The 25,848-nt window shown below is 42.3% G+C and overlaps 1 protein-coding gene and 1 non-coding gene across 2 annotated transcripts; one reads left to right on the forward strand and one right to left on the reverse strand.

Moving 5' to 3' along the window:
* Window positions 1-712: 712 nt before the first annotated feature.
* TMEM175 (transmembrane protein 175) lies at window positions 713-21,811 on the reverse strand. The gene is made up of 10 exons (XM_075931299.2): window positions 21,488-21,811; window positions 18,012-18,050; window positions 14,286-14,383; window positions 13,208-13,259; window positions 10,733-10,768; window positions 9,881-9,964; window positions 9,138-9,302; window positions 7,185-7,263; window positions 4,338-4,476; window positions 713-3,196 (listed from the first exon to the last, which is right to left on the reverse strand). The coding sequence occupies exons 1-10, from the start codon at window positions 21,629-21,631 to the stop codon at window positions 2,533-2,535; spliced, it is 1,500 nt and encodes a 499-aa protein (XP_075787414.1). The 5' UTR covers window positions 21,632-21,811; the 3' UTR covers window positions 713-2,532.
* On the forward strand, window positions 18,572-18,688 carry LOC112547767 (U5 spliceosomal RNA). Its single transcript, XR_003091579.3, has one exon. It is a non-coding gene; the product is annotated as a U5 spliceosomal RNA (small nuclear RNA).
* Window positions 21,812-25,848: the final 4,037 nt, after the last annotated feature.

Here is a 25,848-nt window from a genome sequence, read left to right on the forward strand (position 1 = left end):
TAATTTGAATTAAGTATTGTAAACTGGGTTATAAGCAGAAAAGTGCTCTCTCTGGAAGGGCATCTTAAATCTTTGCTAGCCACCGCTCTTTCACTATAATTGGGTTCAGATCAAAAGTGTTATTTAATCCACATGATTATGTGCTGCATTGAGTTTATCTAGTTGAATTTACTGCTCTTTCATAGCAGGAACAACATCTGTTTGTCTGACCTGCAGTGTGCTGGAGATCAGACTAGATGATCCGTCTAGCCTTAAAGTCTATGAACCCACAAGTTGAAACCATTTTATCTTTAAACTAATTCATCTAGTCTCACAAGAGAGTCAGGATTTCTTCAAATGTAGTGAAAATTGTGTTAGCATCCATGTATGACTGAACACAAATACTTTTCTGCATAATACCAGGTTTGTATGTCCTCCTCTCTGATGCGCAAGTAGATTTCTTACTAAAGGCCATGAATTCAGAAACATATAGGAGCACATGGTTCTAAGTTATTTAACATGGGGGACCAGAGATACTTGGCTGAAGTGGGAAAAGAATGGATTAAAAATATAAAATGCACTTTACAGATTAAGCCTCTGGCCAAAAAAAATTAGTATTCCAAGTAGATGTATCCCATTAAATGAAGTAAGATTCCAGTTTACAGATGCGAACATTAAAGATGGAGCAATAATATTTTTCAAGAAAATTAAAACCAAAAACACATAGCATTGCTTTGATTTAATCTGAACAGAAATAGGTTAGATGTTTTTATTTTTAACTGATCTGATATTATTACAAATGTCAATTGCATAGCAGCATTCAAACCAGAGACAAAACAGAACTATAACTGCTTTTATCAGATCTCACACTCAACAATGTGCAACATAATACACAACCTCACTATAAACCAGATAGAAAAACCCAAACAGAAGTCCTCAACAAACTGATATTCCCCAAGACACACCCCTTCAGAATAGGGTGCATAACACTAACTGCTACATTTTGGTACTAAAATGCACCATACTAAAAGGAGAATGCTTTCAAGGCCATTTAAACTGCATTGATTTGTTCAAATTATTTTCAGTAAGATTTATTCTTCTCATTTGCAATTGTGTTATTAAAAGCAAACATGATTCCTCAGATAGCTGTAAATAGAGAAGTATCAGGCACGGACATTTCACAATGAAAGCTAATGACTATGTAGCCTGGAGACTTCTTCAGGGGAAAGGTGTGCCTGCTGCACCTGACCCAAAGCATCAACTCAGTTCCCCACATAGAAGAGGGTGAGGGAATCAACAAAACAGGGTTCTCTTCCACCTAGGCACTGCAACTCCTCCTACCACGTGAGTTCCCGTTGTTCTCTCCTGGGGCTGTGCAGCCAATGGGAGTTACCATACTCATTCCCTGGGCAGCCTGGAGACAGGGAAAGGGTGGTCCCTAAATCATGTTTCCAGCTGTAGACTGTTGCCAAGGAGTTCGCCCTGGGGGCTAATGGACTTGCACTGCTGGCTGGCCACCGTTTCAGAACTGAAGCCAAAGCTACTTTGGGTCCCACAGCTCATACATAGGTGCTGACTCCGTGGGTGCTCCAATGTGGGAGGATCCATGAAAAAAATTAGTGGGTGCTAAGCACCTCTTGCCCCCAGGACCTCCTCTCCACACTTCATGGGTGGCCCCTGCCCATCAATTTCTCACCCCCTCTCACCACAATCAGCTGTTTCATGGCATGCAGAAGGCTATGGAAGGGAGGGGGAAGCGTTAGGGGAGGGGGCAGAAAGAAGCGGAGCAAAGGTTAAGGGGGAAGGGATTAGGTGGGTGCAGGATCTGGGGCAGAGGTGGGGTTGAGCATCCTCAGGACCCAGAGGAAGTCAGTGCCTGTGACGCTGAACATTTCTTCTCCGAAGGAGGTGACTATCGCTGATTCACAAACGATAACAAGTCACACATATCTGGTCACGTTAGGAAATATTTTAAAACAACATATGACTGACTAAAATGAATGTGTGTTTGCGTTAGGGTGATCTGGAAAGACTTTGTACAGGCCATACTGAAAATCGAGGCAGGCTGATGATCCGTATGGGTAGGACAAAGGTTTTTGGAGGATTCCCTCACCTGCATGCCAAGATGGAGTGTCCTTTACAGTTTCCAGCCCCCACCCTCTATGTTCGATAGCAGCCCAGGCAGCTTTCAACCATTCTGCTGGTGGTTGCCATGCTAGAGACTTCTATAAGGTCTGAGAGCACAACAGGTTAGTGCTTCTTATCTTCTAACGTGTTTCGAATGCATGACCTCTGCAGTAATGCTTCAAGCAGCAGTTTTTCCCTCATGGGTAATCTGTTAAGGAGGGAGATCGTGCCATTCTCTGGTTCCTCCACTCATCTAAGGAACGGAAATACTTAATTTCTAAAGAAAGGGACATGAGCTTCTTCAGCTGTAAAATTACAGATGCCCCAATTATGGCCAACATAGACTTTAGTATAGACCAAAGTCTCTTAGAACAACACAAGTCGAATCAGAAATAGTGTTACAATTTCACATTGAGGCATGGGAATCTATGATAGCGTTTCAGCAGGAGACAAACACGTTTCCTCTTCATCTAATACTACATTCTTCCGTCTGGAGAGAGACAATATTGATTTAATCACCACCAAAGAAATTGTGACAAGGAGGCGCAGGGCAAGGAAAGCAAATGGGACCACAATCTGCATGATGTGAAAAATTGCTGTGCTGAATTCACTTAACAAGCATGTTAGAAAGAAGGCACCGAGGCTGACACAAGGGTACAGAGCAAGCTTAGCAAACATAAAGGCATGTTCACTGCCACCATACCTAGCCAATGGATTCAAGGTTTCCCTTTCGTGGAACAAAGCTGTGATCCATATAGCAAACTGAAAGATGCTAGCAAAGAATGTGATAACACAGCTGACCTGAATAGCTTCTATTTCATTGTGAGACTTCTCTGCAAATTCACTGGTCAGCTGGTAAGCGAGAGGAAGCCCACCAATGAAAGCCAGTGAAAATGTGTTGAGCAGTCCCATAAATCGGGTCGCTTTTGTTATGTGAAGGAAAAGTGAGTGGTGGACAAACCAGAGAAGACCAGTTGTTACAAAGGAGGCAAAGTAGGCAAGGAAGTTTGGTCCATATTCACGTAAAGCTTCAATGAGGCTGTCATGGAATTTGTCTTTAACTTCTTTGGAATCAGGGACATTGTCCTCACTGTGGAGAAACAAGTTATTTTAGTTTGCATCGTAGTGAGATAGTGGTACAACACGAGGACAGGGAATGTGTCGTTTCACTGTGAAGAGTACCTACAAGACTTCCAGGTTTATTGTGCTTCAGTGATCTCCCAGTTTACAAAGCCATTCTTATAATTCACTGCTCTGAAAATTTATCCTTGGATTGGAAATCTTCCTGGATCATGCATTATCAATAACAAAGTTCTCCAGCAGAGAGAAGTAGATTCTTCAGCTGATGCTAGAACAACCACAATAGAATCCAGTTTCCTAGTGCAGCCGTGGCCAACCCTTGGCTCACAAGATTCGCATGCGGCTCGCTCCCCAAAAGTGCGGCTCACAAAGCCACTCTTGTCCCCCCCACCCTCAACCATCCCTGCCCCCTGCAGGGTTTTAAAAATGGCACACAAGGTGGCGGCTGTCTTAAAGGAGCAGCCTCCTTTTTAAAAAAATAATTTTTTTGTTGTTGTTTTTGCTTGACAATTCTGATGCAGCTCTTCGCATTTTTTCCACCGCTGTTTTGGCTCTCTTTGTTAAATGGGTTGGCCACCCCATCCTAGTGCTTTGCCTGACAGAGCCAGCATCTGACTTTCTAAATACGTTCGGAAAAACAGATCCTACCACTTCTGAGAATGGAGCTTGTAAAGGCAAGCATAATTGCTTTAAAGAGGGGTGGGATTTATTAATCTAGACATGGAAAGGGGAAAAGAATGATTTGTTAACAGTTTGTATGATTTGTTTACATGAGAGTATCTAGGATAAAAAAATAAGAACAGCCAGACTGAGTCAGACTAAAGGTCCATCTAGCCCAGTATCCCATCTGCTGACAGTGGCCAATGCCAGATGCCATAGAGGAAGTAAACAATACTGAGGCAATTGTTTGTATAAGTCAAAATAAAATAACTGCATTCACATTCAATACCAAAAAATGTATGTACCCACACACAGCCCTATAAGGACTTGGAAGACCCAGGATTCAGTTCCCTGCTTTGGCAAGGCCAAGAGGAGAAATATATTCAGCCCCAAAGTGTTTGAGATGTACTGATGAAAAGCGGTATGCAAGGGTATTAGTATTCAGTTCATATCCGACAATGCAGGGTGTGTCAATCAGCACAAAGCCTTACCATATATCCAAAATGAGCAGGGTTGCCACAATAGCATACACGCCGTCACTGAACGCCTCCATGCGGTCCTTACTTAAAGGTTCGCTGAGGTAAAAGGTGAAGGACTCTAAGCTATGAGGCTCCTCCTCCTCTTTTGGACCTGCCAACCATAATTCATGAGTTTAGTCAGCATGCCATATACATCAAAACAGTAAACTACAAGCATTAACTAGAATGCCAGCAGCCTCGATGGATGCCCCTGCTCCCCTACACCTCAAACTTGTGGAAGTAACAAGGCAGCGCTCAACCTGACAATTTAATCACACGGCTTTCCACTGCAGCTTACGTTGCCTGTTTAAATAAGGAGGCCTTCCAGGGCCAAGAAATCTCTGAAGCACCTCACATGCAGCTGGTACTAGGTGTACTATGACTCGGTGTTTGTGTTTTAGTGTAATATTTTGATAAGTCACACGACAGGAATCCTGCTACAGCTCAGGAAGCTCTAATGGATCTCGGAGCCCTGGTCTGAGTGGTTATATTTTATTAGCCCTTTCTCAGGAAGATAGAGCTCTAATGCTACTCCAGATCACATGGGCAGTGATGTATTTAGTCCCAGTGCACGAAATACAAAAAAGCTACCTATAGGCACAAGCAGTTCCAGATTCATAAAAGTCATCGGCCACTTCCAGGAATCCAAGGAAAACACACATTTGAAAACAAAATGAGTCAAACATCAATATCTCGTCTCTTACCGCACACAAGTTGCCATAATTCCATAAAAAGTCTGCACACAATCTCTTCTTTTCCTCAGTCTTTATAGCTATCCCAAGTGTTTCATTACAAATGAGTTTGACATGAGAAAGAAAGAGGGTAACCATATAAACTGAGGGATAAAGGTGGCTTTTCAAATTAGCCTAAACTTATTAGGTGCCATTGTGAGTTGTAAAATCCCAGGCTAAAACTTGCCAGAAAGCTTCTCTGGTTCCCATCTCTCTAGAGGCAGTCAGACCTTTTGTCATTATTGGGGGGGAGGGTGAATAGGGGCCAGGTAAGGCTGCTAATGACCTATATCTTCAACCAGAGATAGCAAGTGCTTGTTCCTATGTCTCCCTGCACAACCATCCCACGTGCTCCCAACCTACAGCACTATGTAGGCCCACCACTCCTATATACACTTCCTAGCATGAGTCCACCTAACCCTCGATACCCCTCACACCCTAGGGCTGTTCCTGTATCTAGCCCCAGGACATAGCTGCTTCTCAGGAGCTCTTCATTCACCCTCCCATGGGCCATCACCTGGCACTCCCACTCCTTGGCAAAGGACTTCCTCCACTTCCTGTGGTCCTTCCTTCCCCTTGGGCAATGGGTCTCCCCTTCTCCTCTGGAAAGCCATGGGGTCCGAACACACATGCAAGTCGTAACTGGGATGGGGAAAGCACTAGACCCCCTCCAGCATGGCTGCAGCTATCCTGGGGTAAAGGGGCTTAGCCTAGGCCAGTAACAGGCATAAGCTATCCGCAGCATAAGGCCCTTCATACAAGACCCTTCACACTCCACTGTGCTTCCTGGGGTGTCGGCAAGAGGTCTGGGAGCCCAAAAGCTCTCCCAGGCCAACAGCTGCACTGATGGGGAGGAAGAAGTGCAGTGTGCTCTGCCGAGACCTCCAACCCTACCCTATGCAGCTTGTCTGCAGCAGCTGGGGAAGCTGCCTTCCTCCCCCAAATCCAGCCTTCAGACAGGAGAAGGGGTGCAGGGGCGGTGCAAGGGGTAAGCGGCCAGCTCTCCCAGCAAGGCTGGTGTCTGTGTTCCACCGCTGGCTCTGCCTGCAGGGGGAGCGAGGAGACAGAACAGAGACCTTACACCAGCACAGCCCAACCCAGGAAGGGGTGGGGGGACTGAAAGGATATCAGAGGGGCGATAAGAACCAGGCTAAGCAAATCCTGTGCTTCAGGCATGCAAGGGTTGCTGCCAGCAAGAGAAAACCCTCTGGCCTCGCCCCACTCCCAGTGTACTGTGGTAAACCTTCGATTCCTCAGTGTTGGCAAAATCCCAGCTTTTGTGTAACCAGCCTCATTCTGTACAGCAACTCCGTGTTCCAATACACTCCGCCCCCCGCCCCGTCTTGTCACCTCAGATTCACTCCACACCCAGCTCTTCACTCCTGCCATCCCCCTCCCCTTCGCCAGGCCGTTGGCTGCTACCACATTGCTCACCCTGCTTATAACCCTCCCCACACCGGGTCAGTCTGGTCTGTATCAATTATAGCCTCTTTGGGGAAGTAGCCAGGTACTATTAGATGTTTCCGCAGGGCCTACCACAATAGGACCCCATTCTTGGATGGTCTTTAGGTATGACCACAATCAACATGAAGAATAATGTTACACTTGTCTATCATCAACACTTCTCTTCTCCAAGTCACTGGCGCTGCCCCCCTCCCCTCCCCTCCCCCCGGAATACTTGGCATGCAACAGATACTGAGATATTTTTAAATATGAATTTGGCGAGGGGGGCCAGAACCAGTGATCAGACAGAGACATGAAATTATTCAGTTACTATGCTCCTTTCCAAACAGGTCAGAGGAGAATCTTGATACATGAGTGTTCTATGGGTATGGCCCGAATTAAGCTAAGCCAGGGCAAAGTTCCCAGAAAGGGGTAGGATGGAAGGACAGAATTAAAAGTTTATTGGTGTGTCAAATCAAGTTGAACTAGAATTATTGACAAACTTGCTCCTGAACCTGAGCACTTTTAACACAGATTCCTTCAAATTTCAGACAGCAGAGGGCACTGTGAAAGACATTGTTTTAATTTATCAACTTGACTAGAGTATCTAAACTGAAATACATTCCTTACGGATACTGCTACTTACCAACAATCTTGGTTTTACACCAAATAATTAACCGAGCGATGTGTGGAAAAAAGAAAACAAGCCCAAGCAGAACATAAGACTATGGAAAGGAATAAAAACAGTTTTAATTGTCAGTTATTATAAGATCAATACCATTATTTTGTTCTTAGTACACACTAACTGGGCTGTTTATCCTTCATGAACATGTTGATGTAACACTCAGCTCATGAATTTGCAACAGTGAACTACCCTGACAGTGGCAGAAAGTATACATCTTGTGACAGTGAGCAAAGTCGCAAGTGAACAGTCACCACCTTAATATGTATGTCCAACACTCAGTAACTCACATGGAGTTTCTCAAGACTCATCTTCATGTTGGCTATTAGGAGCACACACTAATACCTGCCTCCTCCACATCCTACAGCAAGTTCAATATAGTACCTGTAATGGGGAAGTACTGAGACTGGAAGGAAAATAAACATACTGCTAAGCCTATGACACAAAAATTAAGTGCTCCTGTGTGTGTGGAAGTTGGTGACCTTCAGTTCCCATTGCTCCCTGAGCTACCTGTCATTTGCTATTCCAAGTCTGCAGTGGCTCAAAGGAGACAAGGCTGTTTGGTATGCTTTGTCCATTCTTGTTCTAATAGGTCAGCTACAAACTTTATAAAACATATTCAGAACTCTTCTGGCTCCATTACAGTAGTCAATCCACTGCATCGAAGCAATGTGTTATAAAGGGGTTGTGCTGTTTTGCTGGGGGAAAAATTCACCACCCTTGAATTTTTATTTAATTTGGACTATCCCTGCATAGGTGTAACACAAACGACACATTCCTAACACAAACACACCTGTCTGCACAATTGTACTTTAAAAAAAAAAACTGCTCCTAAGCCCTATTTCCAGGCCTTAGGGTAAATTCACCCAATGTGGAAGATTAGTGGCACATCAGACGACTGCTCAGGTCAGATGACTACTCAGGTCAGAACCAGGACAATTCACTTGTATTTCAATGTAGATCAAAGCAATTATTCAATGTATTAGAGTATTTGATATCTGAACCATATTACTGTAGAACAAAGTGATTTGTTGACATGTAAGTGCGTGTTCAGACGTTTAAACTTCATGGAAAGTAGCGGAATGTTACTTGTATTGTTTCACTTATCAGTTCCCGTAGTAATGGAACACATTTACATTAGGTATAATTGGCATCTCAATGGGCCATCCCACTACAGAGAATCTTTGTAAAATGCAAATGAAGATTTTTAGGGATCCTGGTCTCTGGGGATGGGAAGTCAAAAGATTACAAATGCATTCCTCACTCTCTGGGCTTGTCTACACGGGCAAGTTACACGGGCAACTCTCTCACGCAGGGCTGTAAAGCGCAGTGTACACCAGCTCCCAGCACTGGAAGCTATGCTGTGGCGTTTTTTTCAAGTGCTGGGAGCGCTCCCTCCCACCGCTGGCGTGTGACCACACTGGTGTGTTAAAACACTGTTCTTATCTGCTAAGAGTAGACAAAGCCTCTGTCATACAAGGAAAAGTCCAGGTGGGTAGAAACACTGGATTGTATTCTATAAAAAAGGAATATGGATTCAAAAAGAGACTTTAGATAACCAAGCCTATGGTTCGCAATCTGGGCGGTTTCCATCAGACTTAGGGCATCATGACTTAGCTGTGAGTCCAGGGATAATTATCTTTTCAGCTGTAAAGATGAGAGAACCACTGACCTAGGCCACTTGTCAGCTGGTGTCAGAGAGCCGCCTGCATTATGCTAGCTAGCGTTTTAGGCAGACGTGTTTTAAATCTCCTCAGCAATTCCTAACCTAACTAAGCTTAAACGTTGTGCATTAGGATTTGCATGCTACTTTATCAGGAGTAACACTGAATGTAACTGAGGAGATGAAGTTCACCAGGCCACACTTTCAACCGAGACAGTCTGTTTTTTAGAACAACGGTCATTTGAAGAACTTACCATTGGGATAAAGAAAAAGGAGAAAATGGCTGCTAAAAAGCAGGCAACTGGTCCTCTCAGAATGATCTGTAAGATGTGATGTTTGTAGAAGGCCTGGTTTTCAGACACCTGTATCTGGCGATTTAGCAAGTAGGGATGATAGAAGCCATAGACTACTATCACTGCCTGCAGAGAGGAGACAAGGGTTGATACCGGTCCACAGTGGATATTTAGACAAGTCAAAGTCATGTTTCTAAACTGGAACCTACAGAAAACCTCTAGTACAACAAGCCCCAGACCACGCTAACTGTTGCTCTTTGTGCTCCTGATCTGACATGCTTACTTATGTGGAACTAGTGGGAGTCTGTATTCCTGGAAAAGAACAACAGCTACTTACCTTTCCTAGCTCTTGCTCTTCAAGATGTGCGCACACCAGGTGCACAACTGTCGGAAGATTTTCCCTAGCATATCCATTGGCTGTGGAGACCACTAGAATGACGCCTTCATGCCTATGTATCTAGATCCCTACCCGCATGCCACTTCTTCAGTTCCTTCTTGCTCGAACAGTCAGGCAGAGGAGAAGTGAGGGGGACTTGGAATGGACATGAGCAACACATCTTGAATAATAACAGCAATATGACAACATTTTATATGCAGCAAACCTAAAGTTTTAGATCAACTATTAACAAATCTGATTGTCCTGCCATCTAATAAAATCTAGTTTCCAATATCGAATGGAAAAAGGAAAGGAGTGACACCCATACCTGGATAAGGCCGATGACAACAGCACAAGTGCTAAACATGAAAATACCAAAAGGTACAGCTGGAAAGGAGGCCATTAAGGAAAACTAAAAGGAAAATATCAACAGGTTAAACACTCTCAGCTGTAATAAAGGAAAGCAGCAGAGAAGAAAAATGTACCAGTTTTACTTCAATTTAACCTTTAAACTTGAAAAATCTAAACAAGACAAATTCCTCCTTGGCATAACTCCATGGAGGTTGTTCGTAACTCAGAAATGTTCATAACCTTAGGATTGTTCTTTCGCAGCTTTACAGCTAACCACTGACTTAACACAGCTTTGAAACTTTACTCTGTGAAAGAAAAATGTTGCTTTTAATCATTTTAAATTAAAAAAGCACAGAAAGTTTACAAACCTTGTCAAATCTTTTTTTAAAACTTTCCTTTTTTTTAGTAGTTTACATTTAACACAGTACTTTACTGTATTTGCTTTTTGGGGGTGGGACATCTGCCTGATTGCATACTTCTGCCTCCAAATGAGGTGTGTGGTTGACTGATCAGTTTTTAACTCCAGTCTTTGTAACTCTGAGGTTACACACACACACACACACACACACATTCATTTTTGGATAGCTACATTGAACTCGTATGTTTATTAAAAATAACCCCCCACAATGAAATTAATAAACTCTCAAAAACAGAAGCCCTAATCATGTTTTAATAGGTTCAGTTTTTAGGATTATCAGAAAAATCATACTTATGTATTGCAATGGGGTTCAGGCGTCATATTGATGCTCTCAAGTTTCTAAAAGCTTCAGATAGGTCTTTTTAAAAATCAAAACAGCCAAACATGAATGAAAATGTAAATCTTACTTACTGTATATGGCAAGAAAGTTATGAGCATCATGCATGCCTAGAAAGAAGGGAGAAAAAAACCTCATAAATCTTGGGAGTCCATCCCGGTTAGGGATTACACCAACAAATAAGAAATTCTAATCTCTAATGCAAGCATTGAGTCACAATAAAATAGTTAGTTCCTGACCTTGCTACCTGAACCCTGTAAGGAATGCATCACTATGGAGCAGATTTAAGAGTTCTCTTAGGTCAGCTCTATACTATAAATTTAGATCAGTGTAACTATGTCATGCAGGGGTGTGAAAAATCCACATCCCTGTGTAATGCAGTTGTACTGACCCCACCTGCAGTGTAGACAGCGCTGCACTGATGGAAGGGCTTTGCCCATTGACCTAGCTACCATCTTGCACAGGGTGGAGTAACTATGCCAAAGGGAAAAGCTCTCCCATCAGCACAGTCGTGTCTTCACTGAAGAGCCTTAAGTGATTCAGAGATTTAGAGCAAGTCTATAAAGTATTCAACAGAGCTGAATTTTCCGCCTTAACACTTCAACTCCAGACTGATTTTAGCAGATCAGAATGTCTGTCGTCACTAGTCTAGTTTTATGCAAATATATATTTTGTTTTATAGTTTATATTTAGTTTAGATCTTATTTCTCTTCTTAAGTGGTAATCCAAAAATCAGGTATTTTACCCCAGTGCATCAGACTGAATTTGAGCTGATTGAAAAAAACATCTCTCTGATCCCCAATATTTCACCAATGAAAAAAAACCAGAACCACATAAAGATGTTTTGTCTAAAATGCAACATTAAAAGAGGATTAAATGTTTTAACCAATTCCTGAGTATTTCATTGATTGTAGTGTCATGGTACTTCAAGTCAGTTTGCTGCTAGCAAAATCAATTTAACATTTCTATTTAATTCAATTTTGTGACAGGCCTCCTATCAACTAAAGAGCTATGTCTACACTGAAGGCATCTTGCGCAAGGGTTCTTGTGCAAGAAGTCTTGCGCAAAAAATGTCCACACTGCCGTGTGCTTTTGCGCAAGAGCGCCCATGGCAGTGTGGACACACTCTTGCGCAAGAAAGCTCTGATGGCCATTTTACCATAGGGCTTTCTTCTGCAAGAAATCCCTGCTGAGCGACTACACTGCCCTCTTGCGCAAGAGCTCCTGCGCAAGAGGGCTTACACCTGTTAAAAATGAGCATAGCTCTTGCGCAAAAAGCCCTCTTACCACGCTGTACTCTAAATTTCCTTGCGCAAGAGCGGGTGGGCAGTGTGGATGCTCTGTGGATTCTTGCGCTAGAACAGCTGTTCTTGCGCAATAACCCGCCAGTGTAGACATAGCCAAGGGGTTTAAAACAACAGAATAGAATTATGACACTCAGGATAAATTGATCAATACTCCCACTAGAGGGCAGCCACCCACAGTAACAATACAGCTATTACAGCATTATTCGTTAAAGAAAACTCTTCAAACAGGCTAATAAATAAACCAATATCTTTTAAATGATTGGTTTTAAACCAAAAATAAGATTTAGGATAAAAGTAAGGTTCATTAAAGTGACTCAAGAACCAAACTAGTAACTCAGTATTAGCTTAAAAAAAAAAAAAAAAAAGGATTAATCCTGCATCTCAAATATTCATATTTAAATATTAGGGTTTTTAAAAAAACCCTAAACAAATAAGCTCCAAACTATAAACCGTGATCCAAACCCACCGTCAGGCATTTGACAAAGTAAAACCCTGACTTCTGCAGTTTGGACTCATTTCTTCTATTCAGAGATAGAAATCCAGCCAGCATATAGGCCATTAGGGCATGTCTAAACTAGGAAATTATTTTGAAATAATAACTCCCAAAATAACTATTTCAAAATAGTGCCTCCGTACTACAGGGAAGCCTCAAAATTAGTTGAGGCAGGCTCTCTTAATGAGGACACGCTACCTCGACTTGGAGCCCCAGGAAGCACTGGGTAGTAATTATTTTGAATGACTCCAGGGGGAAGTTATTCTGAAATAGCAGCAGTGGAGGATCCACATTACTGCTATTTCAAAATAAAGGTTATGCCTCGTGGAAAGCAGGAGTTATTATTTTGAAATAACGAGCTTGGTAGCATGGATGTTCTGCTTGTTATTTCAAAATAACTCCCTAGTGTAGACCAGGGCACTGAGACAGAATTCCCCTCTTTAATTACTCAGATAGACTCCAGACTGACCTGCTAACCACCCTTGCTTTAGCTCATGGCTGAGTTCCTCTGGGACAACAAGAGCTGTACAGGCAATTCAGTGTCCCTTACAGAAAAGGGAAATTAAGCTGCATGATTCTATCTGTTTTCGCTGTTTGGCCCATTTACTTCTCAGACTAAAAAGGCAAGCTCCTTTGTTGACAGTATCGAGATACAAATTTATCAGAAGGTGTAGCTCTGACAGAGACCTGTATCCATCTCAACCTTTCATTTGCTGGTTCAATACCAACCACAGCTGATAGAGACTCACCAAATTTAGAAGGGCAAGGACATCATCTATCAGTTCGATTACCTGAAACAGTCTGCAAGAACAAGACAAAAAGCCATGACCCAACCGACCCAGTAAAAATAGGCACTGATGGCATGATATATAAACATATTTCCACCGATCAGTATTTTACATAAGCAACGTTAGCTTTGAACAATAAATATCTGCCTGGCTGAAAAAACAAGTATCTGATTATCTGATACATAAAAACATTTATTAAGAAAATAAAAATGCAAGATAAGGAAATTGAAATTCAATTGTGTATGGGGCAATGATTAGTAAATCATCCATTTCTAATTTTCAAACGGCAGTTGGACTCAGAAGAGCAACTATGTAAAATGGGCATTTTCTTTGTTTCTTATGTGACTAAATCATATCTGTTTACTGAAATACATTTTCACTACTGGTGCAAAACCAATACAGATGTGAAAAAGTGAGATGGACTTCATTGACTCTCACATCAACACAATTAACAAGAAAAGATGGGGAAAGGCCTCTTTGTCAATTTCCTTTTAACAAAACATGCTGGGAAGAGGCACCATCTGTACCTCCTATAAAATGCACCTCTCTCTCACTCCCTTTTAAAGAAAATGCTGTGGGGGAGAGAAGTGATGTTATGTGCACTGGAAAGGACATAAAAGCAAGCTCTAATCCAGTTCACTACTTTAATTCTCAATGGATCTAGCTCGCATATTTTATAGTAGACATCTCTAAAATATCTTGACTTTAAAAGTGCAGTATTTGTTTTCCATTACTTTGCTGCTACTGTGGTACTGTTGAGGATGTAGTACAAGAAATGTTTGTACCTTCTTCCAGTGTTATCTAAAAGAAGTTTCCCCATGTATCTCCTATCTTGTGTTTTCTATAGCTTTAAAAACACTACAAAAAGATGGCTTAATATCAAATAGTTTTTAACCAAAACATTCTCTCTATTAGGCACTCTCAGTGCAACTGTCCAGAAAAACTTCACATAATGTCTTTGGTCATTTCCACTAAACTAATCTTTCTTTAACTTCAGAGACGAAGGATCCACTTTTAAATATATTCCCACTTTTCATACCTTACATGTGCTGCCCAGGCCACTGTTACTATTAAGAAAGTCATCAGGTAGACTGCAATTTTTGTTAGTAGAAGCTGTTGAACACTTTCACCCAGTTTCTGAAACAAAATAAAGTATTATTTAGAAACACTGAAATTGCTAGCAATATCCGCAAACAAGTGGTAGCTTCACAACGCAGAATAATTTTTTTGAGAATATCTTGTCTGCTAAAAATATAGATTTTTTCCAATTTGCTGCTTTATCATCCATACAGTACCATAAAACAGAGTAATTAGCTTATCGTACACTCACGAGTATTCTGAAATATCTGCTCTAGTTACCGAGGTGACCACATAAGATGTGCCAGACTGTGGCATTGCAGATAAAAATGGGAACCATTGCTAACCAAATATGTAGGATTTTGGTACTGCTCACTTCTAAGGGGCAAAACAATCACTCGTGTTTAACAGTTAAGCTTCTTTTAACTGTAATCAAGAGTTGGCCTTCTGTGTATTCTTCGTAAATTACTACACCTCTCCATGTCCCCAATTTTACACCTATGAAAAAGGATATTTATCTTCATACAGCACTTTGAATTCTACGGATGAGAAGTGCTGTACAAAGCTCAGTGGTATTATCAGTGCGGAGATGACTCTGCACGGATTTGATGAAACGGATACATTTTAGTTGAATTGAAAAGATCGTTAAGGTATTGGGATTACTTAGATTACTATTTCTGAGTACTGTGAAACTGTTCTGAGCTACAGGAACAGCTTTGCTTTACTGGCATCCATCCTAACAGTCATTTTGGACACTGCTTCCATATCTTAATGTATAGTACGGGTCAAACCTCTCTAGTCCAGCACTCTCTGGTCCAGCAACAGCTATGGTCCGGCATGATTTGAGTTAACCGGATGTCCACTTATCATGGCTGTGGCCAAGTTTCCCACAGTCCCATAAAGTTTGTTTACAGCCACCAGTCCTGGCTCTCAGGGTTCTGTGCTGTTATTTAGCTCTAATTTACCCATCAGTGTCCTCTAAGAGCGCAGTGGACAGTGAAATTGTTGGGTAATGCTGCTAGGCAATATTGACTTCCCATAGTTCAGCAAATTCTCTGGTTCTGCACCAGTCAGGTCCCAAAGGTGCTAGACTAGAGAGGTTCAGCCTGTATCAGCTTTTTTAAAAGCCCTGAAAGATAAGAGGATACATACTGATAAGTATCTCTCTGCGGTTATAAACTCTGCTTTACCACACAATCGCTCTCTGCCTTTTTACTGTCCATCTTTTCCTTATGACTAATGTGGAATACAAACTCTCCATGTCACTTAACTTGTTGGTATATCATCCTGACCTCTGGGATGTGGTTTAAAAGATATGGGTTGATCCTTATATCCACGAATTTTTTAACTACTGCAGGCCCCTCAACATGACATACTGTCATCATTATTTCAGTAATGAAACAGGGCATTTGCTGTGGTGCCTGTACACTAGGCACTGTAGGGGGACATAATGAGACAGTTGCTGGCAGAGTTATACTCTAAATCAGGGCTACTCAACTTTGGAAGTCCCAGGGGCCACAATGATACTCTCAGCACATGCAGAGGGTCACAATTTAAGTATGGTTGCATATACATGCAAATAGCTTCTTTCACACTGACAGGCATGAATACAAAGCACTTCCCACAATGCCCCAGCGCTCCCGGCACCTCCTCTCTGGGGGCTAGAAATGCCAGAACCCTGTACCTATCTGTTCCAGCCAGCCCATACACTTGCGTCTTTCAATGCTCATCCCACCTCGGAGATGCCTCACTGTTGTGGAGCATGTTCCCAGTGGAGGCCACGTTCAAAGGATCCCACCTGCAGGCTGCATGTGGGGTCCTGCGTAAACCCAAACTGCCCTGTGAGCTGCAAACAAAAGGGCTGCATGTTGAGTAGCCCTGCTCTAAATAGACGAGCCCAAGGGTAGAAAAGGAGACAGGCAGGGAGGTGAAGTAACTTGCCCAAGGGAAGTAAAAGAACTGAGAACAGATTTCAGGTCTCCTGACTTCCAGCCCAATGTCTGATTCTTTAGACCACAATGTGTCTGGCTGTTGAGACACAATGCTGTATGTCTGAGGGGTCTCAACCAGCAAATGTCCCCATTCAAAACTTCCCCAAACTGGAATTTGAGGCAGGTATGCTTCAGACATGTTTGCTTTCAATGACTTGATTCAATATGGGAAGGAAGATGAGGTAAACCCCCCAAACTGTCAAATGTGGGCCCCAGCATTTGCTGGGCGCACAGTGCTGGTTCCTCTATCTTATTTCCTGCTATTAACATGCAATTAGCCAGTTAAAATAAATATTGGGAAATTATATAATGTATCTTCAACAGAAGCAATTTGTTGCAGTTGACTAAAGAATAGAGTGTGACTGACTGGAAGGGTAGGTGTCAATTATTCTTAAAATTTGGTTTTCACTATATAAGTTTGAGGACGCTGATGCTACACAGAAAGTCTGTTTCCAGTGTGGTTCGGTTTTGACCTCTGTAAGCTAAACACAATAAAATGCCAAATATGTCTTTGCAAACTGAATTGCTAGACCTCATTTTCTCACTGTTATGTACAGGAGAACAGAAGAGCAGAACATCTGGCATAGGGGAACATTGTTTTCTAAACCAAGGAAATGTTAATAACCTGAACTTTCATATTCAAAATCCAAGAACTGATTTAGTAGCTATATCTCTGCTTCCCCAAAAAACTAAAATGTGGTGTCTTCATAGTTACACTTAAGTTAAATACTGCTCTTATAATTCTCTAAATCTGGCAGTTTATGGATATTTACATGAGCAAAACGGGGGAAATTTGGCTCTTTTGATCTATGATCAATAGGAGAGGCTAAAGAATATATAATAGTAGTAGGAGTAGTAGTAATAGTTGATCCAAGAATGACTCTGGGCAACCACTCTGTGATGCAGCCATGTAAAAAAGGCTAATGCAGTCCTATGATCTGCATCCGTCTTTGCAAACTTGAGCCACAGACAGCTGTAGATGTGCAGGGCCCTAGACATGCTATCCAGAGTGACTTAGGTGGACGTTTCTATTCTCATCTGAAGAGCACAGAAATAGATATTTTTATGGATCTGCATATGTGATACCTAAATAGTCCTATATGGAATGTCTTTGATTTCCATTTTTAAAAAACATGTGTCTTTGGTATATATTTAACTAAATTTACCATGTTCCTATTGTATTTTCTATAAATTATTTTGATTATGTTAACCATTAAACAGATTAATATTTGGGAAGGGGATAATAAATATCTTCTAAAATACCTTCCAACTATCATTATACAGACAGATTCTCTATCTCTTGATGTTTTCGAATCAAGACTGGATGTCTTTGAAGAAGATGTTTTAGTCAGATAATTTATTGGGCTCAATACAGGAGTAACAAATTGAAGTCCTGTAGCCTGTGTTGTAAAGGAGGTCAGACTAGATCATCTAATGATGCTTTATGACCTTGAAATATACTAAGTTGAAAGGCAATCATGGTTTTTTTTTCTAACGAACTAAGTCTTTAGTACATCAGTCCCTCCAGATCAAGTTCAATATTCACCTATTAGAGAATGAACTATTGGTTTCAGCTTTATTTAAAGTTTCATAACTTCTTAGATGAAGCCAAACCTGAAACTGTAAATAAAACTGAAGTGTCATCCTGACACTCATAGACAGAATAAACACGTAACAAAATGCTGGCTATATGATACCTGATCCGGATGTATCTTTGTGTGGGCCACAGGCAAAATCTGAAAAAAGAAAATCTCATTACTGGATGGAATATATAAGCCCCTCACTCTACTGTATTAGAAAACGTCATACCAAAAAATATTGAAAATGACAAAAGGAGGATGTTCACATGAAATGATACAATGACTTGTAGGTAGGGCTGTTAATCACAGTTAACTCACACAACTCAAAACAAATTAACTTGATTAAAAAAGTAATCATGATTAATCAGTTTTAATCACGTTATTAAAAGAATACCAATTTAAATTTACCATAAATATTTTTGGATTTTTTTTCCCCACATTTTCAAATATGTTGATTTCAATTACAAGATAGACTACAAAATGTACGGTGCTCACTTTATATTTTTTTTTTATTAGAAATACTTTCACTGTTAAAAAGAAACAAAAGAAACACAAGTGCTGTAGTGCAATCGCTATCATGAAAGTGAACTTACACATTTAGGGTTTTTTTGTTACATAACTACATTTAAAAACAAAACAATTTAAATTTTTCGAGCTTACAAAAGTTGTCAATCCTAGTACTCTGGTTTCTCTTCAGCTCATATAAATCTTCCGCCTTTTACTAAATATATCCGTGGAGAGGGATATTTACTTCTTGTTCATCTAATCACTAAAACAAACCTGTTTACATTAATGGGAGATAATGCTGCCCTCATGTTACTTACAATGTCACTTGAAAGTGAAAGCAGCATGAAGGGGGATACAACTGTTTAGCATATCTTGCAGCACTGCCTATAACAGTTCTAAGCCAACAGGATGGATAAAAATTGGGAACGAACAGATGGCACTGTCACAGCCAAAGTTCTCAACATTGGGCTTAAGAGCCATGTTGAACACATGCTAAGTACACGGAAGCCTATTTCTGTAGCCTTGAACAAAATGCAGGGAAATAGCTGTTTTGTGGCTGATGCTGTTGAAATTTGGAAGGAACTGAGTGAAATCTTTAAAAGAGAAATACGCAATAACAGAGTTAAATTACAAGCATTAAAAATATGAATTGAACAAGCACTATCTCCAGCTTATTTCCTTACAAATACTTCTGACACTTGGTACCAGGGTCAAACCTTAACTGCTGAAGAAGAAGAGTTGGCTATGACACGGACATCCAGTAATCATCTCTCCATAATGCAACTATAATAAACTTCAGAACTAAGGGTGACCCATTCAAGAAATACATGTTTGCTGATGATGTTTTCAAGAAAGTCACACTAGTGAACTGGTGGAAGTCACTTTAGCACTTGGATTCAGAGACAGCTGAAGCGATAATATCACTTTTAACAGCAGTAGTAATAGCTTCTGGCGGCGCAGAAAGAATATTTTCTTCCCTTTGACTAATTCGTTCCAAACTGAGAAATTTTTTGTGACCTGAAAAAAGCTGGAAAGCTTGTTTTTCTTTTCCCGATTTTGAACAAGCAGGAAATGAAGGTGAAGACGACTGAGTTAGCTGCAGAAGCCAATATGTTAAGTTTCTCATGTTGACCTGGCTCTCACAATTTGATTTTTGTTTTTTTAAATCATTTAACAAACAATTTTAACAAAAACAAACTTGATCTTTTAAAAAACTTAAATGTGTAATTTAATTCATAAATTCATATGCTTGTGTTGTTAAAATATTATGTTTGCTGTTGAAGAAAAAAATCCATAATACATAACATTGCTGCTTTAGTTAAATAAAACAATGTAAAGGTCTCTCTGGTGATGTTCTCCTTCTAATAGCATAGCAAGAAAATCCTCCTATTACTCATGATTAACCTGCTGAACTGGAGATAGTTCATCCTCCAGTGACTTCACAAACATCTGCTTCAATTCACCTTTGGTAAAAGAAATAACCAAACAATCATTCATTTTCTGATATTGCTGTAAAACTAATCTGAAACGTTTTCAAAATAAATCAGTTTAAAAATGTATAGTATCTTCTAAAAATGAAACCTACATCTTTGAGTTGAACATGTATGAAAAAGTTATAACCAACAAGAATGCACTTTTATGTAGAAACCCATGATTAGAGTCTTCCTGACTACTGATTTAAATCAATTCAATTTAAATCAAATCCACGCCGAATGTTAGATAACATTTTGCACATATATGGGGCTGTTATCTTCAAAGTTCTGTACAGACATCATCTAGTCTCCCCTTACCTGAGGTACCCTCACTAGGCTACGTCCAACAAGATTTTTTAAAAGACGCTGAACTAAGTGACAATTAACCAACAAACGATAGGTAAGCTTGGAGCTACTGGAGACTACATATTTGCTTAATTTCATATTATGTAACTTACAAATTGATGTCTCTCTCTCAACTCCTGTTACCTTAAAATGTAATCACTTTGTGGCAGAGACCATGGCTGCCTGTCTACAACATGCAGGACTATGTAGCACTTTAAAGACTAACAAGATGGTTTATTAGATGATGAGCTTTCGTGGGCCAGACCCACTTCCTCAGATCAAATAGTGGAAGAAAATAGTCACAACCATATATACCAAAGGATACAATTTAAAAAATGAACACATATGAAAAGGCTTTCATATGTGTTCATTTTTTTAATTGTATCCTTTGGTATATATGGTTGTGACTATTTTCTTCCACTATTTGATCTGAGGAAGTGGGTCTGGCCCACGAAAGCTCATCATCTATTAAACCATCTTGTTAGGCTTTAAAGTGCTACATAGTCCTGCATTTTGCTCCAGCTACACTAGACTAACACGGCTACATTTCTACAACAGGGCTCCAATCCTGACAGCAGCCTCTGGGTGCTAATACAATACAAATAATACGCCGGGAAGAGGATGGGACCTCATTTTATTCTAAACCCACACCTGGACACCAGCTTCAATAGGGATACTCTTCAAATTGGATTTGTTCTGAAGCTGCTCCTTTCTAGAGGGCAATGGGGAGGGTGAATGGTGTGTAGTTATGTGTGTGGGGGGGTAAGTAGTGAGTGGAGCAAGGTGGAGCGAGAACAGGTGAAAGTTGGAGGGGCAGTGAAACAGGAAAAGGGTCCAAGGAGCTGAGGGGAAACAGGAGAGATGAATTGGCAGGGTGCCCTGGGGGGGAGAAGCATTGGGGGGGGACCCTGGGGAGGCAGGGCAGGGGGAGGAATTGGCAGGGTGCCCTGGGGGGGGGGGAGAAGCATGGGGGGTATCCTGGGGAGGCAGGGCAGGGGGGGGAGAGGCGCTGGGGGGTACCCTGGGGAGGCAGGGCGGGGGGGGGAGAGGCGCTGGGGGGTACCCTGGGGAGGCAGGGCGGGGGGGGAGAGGCGCTGGGGGGTACCCTGGGGAGGCAGGGCAGGGGGGGGAGAGGCGCTGGGGGGTACCCTGGGGAGGCAGGGCGGGGGGGAGAAGCGCTGGGGGGTACCCTGGGGAGGCAGGGCGGGGGGAGGAATTGGCAGGGTGCCCTGGGGGGGGCAGGGCGGGCTGAGGGGCCGACTCACGCACCATGACGGTGGCGATGATGGAGAGCAGCGCGTCGCTGTAGGCCAGCAGGCGGTGCGAGGCCTGCGTGCTGCCGCCCGGCTCCTCGCCGCACCCGGGGGGGCCCGGGGCCGCCTCCCCGTCCGCCTGGGGCCGCGGCGCCGCCATGTGGGCACCTGCCCGAGCCGCCGCCGCCGCTGCGGGGAGAGGGGAGGAGTCGGAGCCGCCCCCACGCCTGCCCCGGCTTGCCCAGGAGAGCGCCCAGCAAAGCCCTCCTGGGGCGGGGCTGCGCAGCCCGGCGTCACTCCGAATTGAGCGGGGTCAGTGGCGCCGCTTACTTCGAAATAGGAGCATCTCCTCCCCCGCCCCGGCCCGCCCCCTGCCCTCACTCCTCCTACCCGGAGAGGCGGGGGGAGCAGCCCTCCAGCTTGGCAGCGTTTTGAAATAACTGCCTGCTGTGTAGACACTGTTATCTCCAAATAATGCTGCCAGTAAGATACACCCATAGGGTGTTTGACACCATCTCCCTGGGCCTGAACAGAGACTTGAACTGCTTAACATGGGATAAAACCAGCTTTCCTACATTCAACCCCCTATTGCCAGCCAAAGCTAGATAGGGGACTCGGCCAGCCCACTCATTGAGCCTCAGTAGCACCCACACTCCAATTGAAAGGGAGGTTTTTTTTCTTCCTCTCCCTTCTTTTTATGAGGGTTCTCCCCATTTTTTGTCTTCTCTCAAGATCGTCTCATCTGAAGAAGTGGGTTATGCCCGGGAAAGCGCATGATACTATCTATAGATTGTGAATGTCTAAGGTGCCACGGGATTACTCCTTATTTCATATCACTATTTGCATTGGATCATGAACAGGTCAGTTTTACTTGAACAGTCAGTTTCCAGTCAGTGTTCTTGTGCAAGACAATAGGGCTGCAAAGCTTGTGCTTTAAGCTCTGAAAGGTAATGTATGAATGTTTAAAGAAAAAAGTGGGAACTTTAAAAAATGTGTAATACTTTTAAAAATCCCATAGGCAAGACCAAATCTGATAGTGTCCTAAAATCATTTTCTATTAAGACCTGTCTCTGAATACTGGATGTAACAAAAGGCTTCTTTTTAAAGGCAAAGTGAAGACAAATAGGAATTGAACCTGCTCTCTGGCTCTTTTGGCTCATCACACAAGAGCAAAGCCAAATTGAGGTTGAACTGATCAATTGAAGATGTTCACTGGCTTGAAGTTGTGTTTCCAGAGATAACTTGGTCTGTTGGCTCCATGGAAAGAGATAGCAAAGACTCGTGCATTTGCAAAGGTAAGACTAGATGCCCTTTTTTTCAGTACAGGAAGACACTTTAGATAAATTAACCATCATGTCCATAGATGCTGGAACAAGGAGTGCAGAAAGTGCTTCAGCACCTCCTGGCTTGAAGTGAGCTCCAATATATACAGGGTTTCCAGTCTGGTATAACCGTTCTCATCACTCCCACTATACAAATTGTTCCAGCACTCCGATCATGTATGACTAGGGAGCAGCTGTCTTCATCTGTTTTCCACACCATCTCAAGTTATCTGAAGTAAGGAAGTCAAAAGGAATTCTGCAGTTAGATGTGTACTGCTGATATTCCTATAGAGGAAGAGGTTGGAAAGCATAGCCTCTGAGCGTATGAAGCATGGTATAAGTCTTTACAATTCAAGAATTCAAACCACTGAATAGATGCATCATGGTTAGGTTAATAGTCCTATGGTTTACAGACCCTTTAAGGGCAGTCCTAGGTCCTCACAACCTTGCTACAAGATTTGACCCTTTAGGAGCAGAGCTACTGAGAGCTCAAGTTCCTAGAAATCACAAGACAGAGCAAGCAGAGAGGGGACAGGTTGTAAGTGCTGCCTGTTGCCTAGAACAGAGAGACGGCTGGGGGAGCAGTGTGCTTGGGAGTTTCTTCAGCCCTCTAGGGAAGAGGGCTGGGAAAGGATTCAGGGCTGGGCAGTGTCCAGAGGCTTACAGGCCTAAGGCCAGGATGAAACAAGATGAAACTGAGACACTTACCTTGACAGAGTGTCTCCCAGGGAGCTCTGCAATTCACTAGTAGTTTCTTAACATTAAGTTATGCCATGAATAAGAAATCACGCACATAACTAGCCTAGGGAATAGTGAGCTTTTATACTTCCTCGCATTGTTCTCCTTCTTGCGTCTTTGTTTTAAATTAGAATGTCATTTCAGTGCAGAGACTGTATTTCCTGCTTGGTATGGTGTGCAGGAGAGGCCAGCCCTCACTGGGGGTGTTTGGTGTTGCTCTAATCCTAGTAATATAATTACACAGGTTGCTATGGTGTGCTTGAGTAGGATTTTTATAAGTGAACCATCTATTCAAGCCATCTTTATCATCATCTTTGAGAGGTTGTAGATCCTTGATGATGTGCACAGGAGCGGCCCAAGGCCGGCTGCAGCAGCTGGGCCATAGGTGGGGCAGTGCAATCAGCGCCCCTGCCTGCACGGCCATCAATGGCCATGACGTCATCATCGGGCACCCGGGCCAGCAGCGCCCTAGGCAGCTGCCTACCTTGCCTAGGCTCCCGGGCCGCCCCTGGATGATGTGCAGGAGAGGTTTCCTACACAGAAGCAGGAGTACCGGCCACCGGGAACGCCCTCTCAGTTTGATTTAGCGGCAACGTTGATCTTCCCCAAAATGTTGACGTGGCCTGAGGAAGTGAGTTGTAGCTCATGAAAGCTTATGCTCTAATACCCTAATATATTTGTTAGTCTTTAAAATACCACTGGACTCCTTGTTGTTTTTGCTGAAACAGACTAACATGGCTAGCTTTCTGTAACCTGTTGGCTGTACAGACCTCAGTTGTGTCTCCAGCCTAGCAGAGAGCTCTATGGTATGCTTAGGGTTGTGAGAGACTGCATTGGATGAAAGAAGCCTCCCATGAGAATTAAGAGGCCTCATTATAAAGAAGTGGAGAGACATCACCTCAGCTCAGCTCAGAGTAGGGAAGAAGGAGAGGGACAGAGTCTGGAAAAACTGTAAAGGTTCTCAGAGGAGAAAACAGGGTGGGGAGAGACCCAAGTAAGCCAATGGGGTGAGTGATAATCAATCAAAGGGAGGGAAAAGGAACAGGGATGATAGGCCAAAGTCATCCAAATTGGAGAGAGGAAATTGGCATGGAGCCTTTAACATGTGTCTGGTATTTACCAAATCTTATTGTGTTAAAATGCTCAGTGATAAGCCAAAATGTCTTAATTGTAAATCCAGGTTACTATCAGCTTTCAAAACTTTCTGAGCAAGGACTCCATGTCTTTTTTGGTATCTTCAAAGTTTCCTGTATTTCTCCACCTTTGGGTTGGTTGGCTATGGACCTGCATGTAAGTAACTTAAGTGAGTTAGACAATAGAAACACTCTTACCCATTAATGTGTATATTCGTGCGTGTTTGCTGGATGGGAGCTAAGATCTTACTATCTTGGGCTAAGAAATATTTCACATTCATAGCATTTAAGGTAGCAAGGGACTAGTAGCTCATCTAATTTTATCTCTCATCTATCATGAGCCATTAATTTTCACCCAGTTATTTCTGTACTGAGTGTAATAACTTGTGTTTGACTAGATTGTGTTTTCCAGAAAGACTTCTGGTCTTGAGTTGAAGTCGTCAAGAAATGAAGAAACCATTGGTTCCAATGGTCAATTACACTCATTGTTAAAAATTGTGTCTAATTTCTGATCTGAATTTGTCTGGCTTCAGCTTTGAACCCTGGTTCTTGTGATACCTTTTTCCACTAGATTAGAGCCTTTAATACCAGAATTTTCTCCCAGTGACCATATTTATGCCTTGTAATTAAATCAAGTTTATGGTAGGATTGAGCTTTTCAAAGATATGTCTACATTGTAATTAAAGACCTACGGTTGGCCCTTTCCAGCTAACTCCGCTAAATTTAATTGCTTTTAGATATCTGGGCTCGGACTATATTCCTGCCCATAGGTGGGAGTATCCCAGAGCTGAAGCCCAAATGTCTACAGTACACCACAAAAACAACCCTTCAGCACAAGTCTGAGTCATGCGACACGGGCCAGCTGAGGTTGTTTAGTTGTAGCATAGACATACCTTCTGTCTCTACAAGGCATTTTCTCCAGTGCGGAAAACGTTTTTGTGGGTTTTCTGTACCCTCTTGAATTTTTCAGCTTCTCTGAATACCAAGCTTTTATTCCTTTCACGCTCAAAACTCCTGGTGATATCTCTGAGTTCTGTGCAGAGGAACATTAATGTGTCTGTTCATACTTAGTAAAAGATGAAAATAAACCACAAAAGAACTAACTTTTCACAGAATCGCGCCGGGGGTATTTTTTAGTTTGCATCATTGCCTTCCTACTCTTACTTGTACTTTGTAATAACAAA

Source organism: Pelodiscus sinensis, chromosome 6 (genome assembly GCF_052426305.1).
Source record: "Pelodiscus sinensis isolate ZL-2025 chromosome 6, ASM5242630v1, whole genome shotgun sequence".
NCBI classification, from domain to species: domain Eukaryota; kingdom Metazoa; phylum Chordata; order Testudines; family Trionychidae; genus Pelodiscus; species Pelodiscus sinensis.